The sequence below is a fragment of the Balaenoptera borealis genome (assembly GCF_965194805.1).
Source record: "Balaenoptera borealis genome assembly, chromosome: 13".
Classification (NCBI taxonomy): domain Eukaryota; kingdom Metazoa; phylum Chordata; class Mammalia; order Artiodactyla; family Balaenopteridae; genus Balaenoptera; species Balaenoptera borealis.
The window spans coordinates 96,351,467-96,359,849 of record NC_138870.1 but is presented as its reverse complement, the minus strand read 5'-3'; the positions used below and the strand labels follow the sequence as shown (position 1 = coordinate 96,359,849).

At 39.9% G+C, this 8,383-nt stretch overlaps 1 protein-coding gene across 3 annotated transcripts in view; it reads left to right on the top strand.

Moving 5' to 3' along the window:
* Positions 1 to 330: 330 nt before the first annotated feature.
* DDX17 (DEAD-box helicase 17) overlaps positions 331 to 8,383 on the top strand; it is an 18,796-nt gene continuing 10,743 nt past the window's right edge. For 2 of the 3 annotated variants that reach the window (XR_014233778.1, XM_082352745.1), the window contains exons 1-6: positions 331 to 715; positions 4,559 to 4,709; positions 5,398 to 5,497; positions 6,117 to 6,250; positions 6,556 to 6,621; positions 8,056 to 8,197. Coding sequence is in view for 2 of the 3 variants with exons in the window: in XM_082352745.1 (XP_082208871.1) it covers positions 666 to 715; positions 4,559 to 4,709; positions 5,398 to 5,497; positions 6,117 to 6,250; positions 6,556 to 6,621; positions 8,056 to 8,197 (643 nt within the window). In the remaining variant the exon portion in view is untranslated. The remainder of the gene's footprint in view (positions 716 to 4,558; positions 4,710 to 5,397; positions 5,498 to 6,116; positions 6,251 to 6,555; positions 6,622 to 8,055; positions 8,198 to 8,383) is intronic. The other variant, XM_082352746.1, reaches the window with a different exon arrangement.

Sequence of the window (8,383 nt, the reverse complement as noted above, 5' to 3'; positions counted from 1 at the left end):
GTTCCGTCCCGTGTCGGAACCCGGCAAAACCCTCTATTCTCTAAACAGAATGCGTTACGCACACTGCGCATCTTCGCAATAGTGGGCCGGCTAACGACGCAAAGAATGTTACGTCGCTCTCCCCCTCCCCTCCCTACCCCTAGTTCTGGTTCAGGTGGTGCGAGAACTCTACGCCCGATCCGTACTTTGTTTTTCTGCTACCGACCGCAAAGTGCGCCCGCCTCCGCAACTGACGTAAAATGCTTCCAAGAATACCCGTAGTACTCCGCGAAGCCCGCGGGCTATTCCGAGACGCTGTTTACGTATCGTCTCCGGCGTACGTAGCGTTAAGCTGGAGCAGTCTCAGCGCCGGCCGCCATTTTGTGCAGTCGCTGGGAAGGAAGGAGACGCCTAAACCGCGGCAGTGCCGGGTTTGAGCGTAGCCAAACCTACCCACTGTTTCTGTAACCCCGATTCTCTGTGTTTTGCTCCCGTCTCCGACGAGAGAGGCGGCGACGGTGGCGTCTGCGACGGGAGACAGCGCGTCGGAGCGAGAAAGCGCCGCGCCTGCCGCCGCCCCAACAGCGGAGGCGCCGCCGCCATCGGTCGTCACTAGACCGGAGCCGCAGGCCCTCCCGAGCCCGGCCATCCGTGCCCCGCTCCCAGATCTCTATCCATTTGGGACCATGCGCGGAGGCGGCTTTGGGGACCGGGACCGGGATCGTGACCGTGGAGGGTAAGGGGGGAGGAGGAGAGGAAAGGCCTTGTGTGCACGCGGGGCGGGGAGGAGGTTGCTTCCTGAGGAGACCGCAGCCTGCGGTCGGGCGGAAGACTTTAGAGCTGACTGCGAGCGTAGGAGCGACGCTCCCGACTGTGGGAGGCGAGGCGACCCGGGACGTAATACCGGTTTAGAGCGCGGGCCTCTGGGTGGGCCTGGGCCCCCGGGTCACTGGTGACCCGGCATGGGGGGCGGCGGCGGCTTGGCGACGCCCCAGCCCCTGCTTGCGGACGGTCGTCGTGGCGCGGCGCGGCGCGGCCCGGCCTCAGCCCCGCGGGGAGCAGGAGGGGAGGCCTGGCTGCCGCCGCCAACTCAGCCCGGGCCTCCTTCGTTTCCCGGCTTTCGAGCCCGGCCGATTTGAGCAAGTCATTTGATCTCTCCAGGCCTAGTGTTCATCCGTGAAACTCGGATGTTCTTGCTGAGAGAAGAGGATGAGGTCTCCGAGTTCAGCCTCGGAAAATCTTTTACGCGAAATGGCTTCCCTGTTCATGGAACTGGAAACCTGGCTTGAAACTAGAGACTAATAAGAGGCTGACTGGTAGTCTTTAAAATATTTAAAAATTACCTTTAGTCGTATTTTAAAATAATTCGATGGAAGCACATTGGAATGCAAAGCGATGGGATTACTTGCCCTTTAAATGGTCGTTTGGGGGGAGGGAGTTTTGGGTTTGGTTGTTATTATAGGGTTGTTTTTTTTTTTAATGTTTCAGTCTTTTTTTTCCCCTTTTTTCCTTTTCTAATTGGACTGAAGCATTAACTTCTCGGCCTAGCTTGAAAATTTTTGATGTTGTAATGCCACGGTTATTGGGTTGGAAGTTAACAGGATTAAACCTGGAGTCCTCCCAGATACTGAGATTCAAGTCTTAATGTGTCCCCGCCTACACCGTTAAAGGAAAAAGTTGCTTTAGAGATCCGTGTTGACTTATGCTGTTTACTTTTTTGTAATAAAAGTTTTATCTATGGATAAAAAGTTTATGTGACGCCACTTCTTAATATATATATATGAGTGTGTGTGACCTTGGGCAAGATCCTGAATCTTTGTGAGCCGATTTTCTCATCTGAAAATGGGGATAGTAATTGCCTTTGCATTGTTCTCCAGAATTGAGATACTGTGTATAATTGTCTCTCTGTTGTAGGCATTCTGTTAATGCTGTTTTCTCAAACATTTTTGTCTTGTGGTTCAGATACACAAGTACCAGACCTTCTAGTCACAAGCTCCTCAATTATCTCTTAATTTACTAACTAAAAAGGATTGCTTTGACTTATACCTTGTTATAAGGAAAATATTTGATTTTAGCATTAAATTCAGAGGGCTGTAAGTGGAATGTTTGCTTAGTGTTTCACAGTATAGCTAAATTTAGAAGTGAATTTCAGTGCAACCACTTAGGAAAAAGAACTTAATGTTACCTAGTAAAATGAAGATGACCCAGAATTCCTCTCTTAAGCTTTATACCCTAGACTCTTAGGCCTACAGAAACCCTGTACACATACCCCGGTATCCATGTTTATAACAGTGTTGTTCATGACAGTATTAGGAGCAGCTCAAACGTCTGGATAAATTCGTACAATAGACTGCAGTACAGCAGTGAAAAAGAAAAACTTGCATCAACATGGATGATTCACAAATATAATGTTAAGTAAAACAAGTTAAATGCTAGAAGAATAACATAAGGACACTAACAAATATGGCAAGACCAATAAACAACGCAGTGGTTAAAATTCGAGGTACTAGTTATGATGGGGATTGTAAACTTGAAGTAGGCACATGGAGGCTACCAAGGTACTGATAATGGTTGTTTTTTTTACCGTGGGTGTTTGGTTTAATATCTTACTGTATATATGCTTTAATAATAAAAGTTCCTTATTTGAAAAGAGGAAACAGTGAATTACTGATCCATTCTTAGTTTACCCCACCCATATTGACTCTTGAGTATCAGATGACATTAAAAAAAAGACTTTAGAAATAATTCATTTCAAACAAAGTGGCACTCTTTAATAAGGTCTATGCCCTAATTCTACCTTTACTAGGAAATTTCCTGTGTTATTTGAATTGCTGCTGTTTGTTCTGAACTGAACAGCTGAAATGGATTATTGTTTTGAAAGGGGAATGAGTGAGGTAGTGTACATACACGGACAGTACAAATGTGCATTGTACATTTAAACTATCTTGATTTTGCATGTTAACGTACAAGTCTTCGAAACTGGTATTTATTGCAAAGCCAAATTAAACTTAATACTCGGTAAAAACATTAAATGAGCAGCATGGTATGCAGGGGGTTAGGATATGTGCATCTTTAAATGGTGGCACAAATATACTCAAATTCTACAAGAGAAAAGGCTCAAGTTCTATTCTAGGTCATTATTTTAAGGTCTGGGTAGCACTGGAATGCAACAGCAGCAGCATTGAAATGGCATCTTCTAGGAATCACATAAATTTATATAATTAGGCAGCCAATCTCTGAAATTCGGTCTTGGGTCATTTTTATTCTTTGCAAGACTGACAATCTAATGACTTGGCTTTATTTGTAGAGTACCTTATTTAAAATTGTGTTAGTTGCTTCACTTGCAAGTGAGGGGGGAGGGGTCAATCCATGTAGTTTTAGGTCTGTTCAGTCTTAAGCCTGAGGGCATATTGAAGGTGTCATAGATACTGATCAACAGTAGTATAAATGGAATCAGCCAAGTTCTGCCCTTTGAATGTAAATATTTAATAGTCCCAGTAAAATTTCCAACCATCAATCTGTGTGTGTATTTAGAGAAATGTATAGCTGGGTCTTTAAGCCAAAGAATTTTAAGAGCACTTTGAATTCCAGGAAATTGAGGCCCTTTAGGATAGTTAGTACATGTTTAAGTGGAACCACTTGCAAGATGATATTAGGAATGAGAGTGGAAAAGAATTAAATTCAGTGTATTTTCAGGAGTAAGGAAATGGGATGAAAACATACTGTATATTATTTGTCCACCAGACAACGCCCTGCACTTTAATAGGTTGAAATACAGAAATGAAGACCATCTTAGTGTTGGGATACTTCTAGGAAAAGTAGAACGTATCACGTTCGGCTAATGGCCATATTTGTATTCCAGTTGAACTTGTCTGTTGTGAAAGACAGATAAAGCAAAAAGATTGATTTTTAAATAGAGATTTACAGACCTTAAATAAGCCTTATTAATGGTTCTTCTAGCAAATTTATAGTTAATAGTACTATTTGCCTGTGAACAGAAAGGAGAAAGAAGATAAAGGTGGAGATAAAGTGGAAGGAAAGATCATAAATTTTTGCCCTGGCTATTCATTAGCATAAACTAAAGGTGAAGACTAGCCTACCAGTCTTTTAGGGGTCCTAGTAGTTTTCCTTAGCAGATTAGCAGGCAAAAGGAGTGCTCATCACAGTATAAAGGGGTAAGGGGTTCAAGAAGCCGTTCCAAGTATGGAGCCACTTGAACTGTTTTTCTTCCTGTCCACAATTTTGCCCTAATTTAAACTTTTATGTCCTCACTTACCTACATTTCAGAATATTACATAAGAGTAGAGACTTCTATTCACTTTAGTATCTCTAGCACCACTTAAAACAGTACGTGGTACGTAGTTGGTACCCAGTAACTATTTGTTGAATGAATACAATTAGGCCAGCTTGTACTGAGTGTTTACTATGCCAGATACTGTTTTAAGCACTTTACATGTAAATATTTTTTTGGAGGGGGGCTGGTAGTATCTTAAGAGTCCCATCTTTTTACATGTTTTTATGGCACCTAAGGTATTTTGCTTTAAAAACACTAAAAAGCTAAAAATGTTGGTGTTTCTAGATTTGGAGCAAGAGGTGGTGGTGGCCTTCCCCCAAAGAAGTTTGGTAATCCTGGGGAACGTTTACGTAAAAAGAAGTGGGATTTGAGTGAGCTCCCCAAGTTTGAGAAGAATTTTTATGTTGAACATCCAGAAGTGGCAAGGCTGACTCCGGTAAGTTTGGGGGGTTTCATTTATTTACTTTTTTTTCATATACAGTAATGAAGCAAGTAGGTACGTTAGCCAGAGTATACTCATATACAGCCGTTGCTGTTATATGTTTTAGTCTAGTGTGGTGACACTTTCCTTGGTTCTTGTTAGGATTGCTGATACAAGAGAAACCAGTAATACCTAATGTATTACTTGGTTCTCATTTGTTGGTTATATTTTCCAACCAATTTGTTACGTGATTTTAGCTGTATATGAGGTGTCATGTCTTTCCATCTATGAAGTAAATTAAAAATTTAAACATGGGCTTTTACTCCTGTTTGTATTTTTAACCTCATGATTATTTTGGACTCTACGCATGACATGGTAACTTGTTCAGAAGAAAGTGTAAGGAAAGAGCACTTGGTCCTAAGTTCCACATTTTCTCCCTCTTCCTACTTCTGGCCTTGGGCAATTTATTAATCTTTCTGAGTAACTGTTTTCTCATGTGGAAAATGAACGGTTGCTAACCTGCTTCATTGACTCAGAGTTGGATGAAGCTGAACACATATGAAAGCACTATAAGAAGTGTTATACATATTTTCCATTGTAATTGTGGATTTGATGATAATTGTTCTGCTGTATTGGAACATAAAGTTTTGCAAGTTTAGAATAACTTGTTTACTGATTTGTCTTACTTTGTTGTCTTACATAGTATGAGGTTGATGAACTACGCCGAAAGAAAGAGATTACAGTAAGAGGAGGCGATGTTTGTCCTAAACCTGTGTTTGCCTTCCATCATGCTAACTTCCCACGTAAGTGTTTTTCAATCCAGTATCTTAATTGTTAATTTAGCTTGAACGGTCAGTGTGGTCATAGGTTATTTAAAGGTTTTGACCCAGGCTCAGGATTTTGTTGAAAAGACAAGTAGAAACCTTTCACAAAGGTTTTTGGAGGTTTTTGTTTGTGTGTGTGTTTGTGGTTTTTGGTTTTTGTTTTATTCTTAATGCTCATGTGTTCTCTGCTTAGAACTTTTTAGGGTTTTTTGCTTTTTTTCCCCATCTTTCCCTGGGGTTTTGCCTCTACCTTTTAGAAAACAGCAAAATGAAATTGCTTTCTAGCTGGTTAAAATTTGAATTAGATAAACAATAAGTGACTACCATGTACCATGGTAGTCATTACCATGTTAAATACTTCAGAGCAGAGGTTTTCAAGTTTTCGAGGATAAGGGTAGATGGCTGTGGCAGTAGCCTTCTTGAGAAGTAGTAATTATAATTAGCAGATCAAAGATTCAGTACTGAAGAAAAAAAACAATACTAGGAGAGATGTAAAGCTGGGTAAATCTTGCCTTCAGTGAGCTTAACAGTTTTTTAAATTTCTTTTGGCTGTGGGTCCTTAGTTTTCCTTAAAGTAGTAATATCGATTTTCATACAGAATACGTAATGGATGTGTTGATGGATCAGCACTTCACAGAACCAACTCCAATTCAGTGCCAGGGATTTCCCTTGGCTCTTAGTGGCCGGGATATGGTGGGCATTGCTCAGACTGGCTCTGGGAAGACATTGGCGGTATGTACCAGCAAGGGAAGATTTTTAATATTGTGGTAACTTATTTTGCTATTGTAAATACTCCATATGTTCTCAATTCTTGAAATTCTAATTCAGATAGGGATAATATTTCAGCTTTTTTAGCTATCTGAAATATGTGGAAGTATTTTATGTTCAAATATACATTGCACATATGTGTAACAGTTGTGAGTTCTGTTTTCCCTTTCCTAGTTACTTAGGCGTTATCAATTACTGTGATAATTTAGAACAATTAATATAATGGCTTAGTTTTGGTATAACACTGTCCCTCTTTCCCCCCACCCCAGTATTTGCTGCCTGCTATTGTTCATATTAACCACCAGCCTTACTTGGAAAGAGGAGATGGCCCAATTGTAAGTGTGTTTCAGTTTGTTTACACTTCTAAGAATGACTACAACTTAATGATTATTGTGTTTCAGGCACTGTGCTTTACATATGTTCTCAGATTTCATTCTCAACCCTACCTTCCATATCTGGAAGAGAGAGTATGTCTATCTGACTGATAAATTTTAGACACAATGCAATTAAATGACTTGCCCAGGGTCATATAGGAATTAAATGGCTGCGCTTGAATTTGAACCACTCTTACTTTTAACCATTATGCCCATTACCTTCAAATAGAGGCATTTACTCTGCATTAAATTCAAGTGCGATTCTTAATTGCTCATTGATGCTATGAGGGATAAAAAAGTATGAAATGAGATCCTTGCCCTGTGTCTGAGTCGGGTTTGGGATGTGTATTCTTTATGGTTAAGTGATGCGTCTGTAAATGTTTATAGAGCAGCATGATTTTCTTCTTTGGTCATTTTCATTTATGCTATTTACTGTAAGATTTCAGTAGTGGTCTTCAAACATTTTGAATGTACATTCTTAACTTTTTTTTTAATAGAGCTTGCACTCACTGTATATGTTTATGAATACGTTATTATAGTATGTCTCAGTGTATTCACAACAAGAAATAATTCATTACCTTTCATTAACGTAATATGTAATGTATTCCATATGGCTAATAGAGTTAGCTTTATTGTCATTAGTTAATGTCTAATGGATCAGTACACCGAGTGAGAGTCATTGTTAACGGTATATATGATACCTGTTTCAAAGTGTCTTAATTTTGTATTTTTTGGCCAACTTCTTTCACGTTGTGTATAAGTCATCCTTGTTTTTGCCTAATGTGCCTGGCTAAGAGCTTAAACTAGATGTCAGAAAAGTGTCAGCTTTGCTCATTTCCTGTTCATCTGTTTCTAATTTTTTTTTTCTTTAATTGGGATACAGTTGATTTACAATGCTGTGTTAGTTTCTACTGTACAGCAAAGTGGAGTTCCCTGTGCTATACAGCAGTTTCTCATTAGTTATCTATTTTATACATATTAGTGTATATAAGTCAATCCCAATCTCCCAATTTGTTTCTAATATTTAATCCATGGTTTTGCAGGAATATTTTATAGCTACTTACTCATTTTGTGAGTTGTTTAGTTAAAACTAGGTAACAGTCTGTAAATCTACTTATTACATAGCACACATAACGGTAATGAATCATGTGTCAAAAGTCAACCATCATACCACATGCCTAGTATTAGTTCTCATAATTTTTGCCACACTCCAATGCACTGTCTTATACCCCCTGCCTTCCCAACTCCCCACCCCATCACATACTTTGAAAGTACCAAATTACACAATAGAGAATTGTGTTTCTCACAATAGAGAAATAACCTTTTTGTACTTTTTTTTTCCTCCTTAAACTTGGGATAGGTGTCTCAAGTGATTTGTTTGTTTGTTTGTTTTAGTGTCTAGTTCTGGCTCCTACCAGAGAGCTTGCCCAGCAGGTACAGCAGGTGGCTGATGACTATGGCAAATGTTCTAGATTGAAGAGCACTTGCATTTATGGAGGTGCTCCTAAAGGTCCCCAGATTCGAGACTTGGAGAGAGGTAATTTAAAAAATTAGTGTTTTAAGAATTACTAGTTTCTCTCATTTTTACCAATTTCTGTAAATGAAATTGAAGAAGAAAATAGTGGATTCTGGTGGGGGCGGAGATCAGTATTTTAGCAGCTTAGAAATTCTCAAATATGGTTAAAATGCTATTTTAGGGAAGTTCAGTGTGACTGGAGACTTA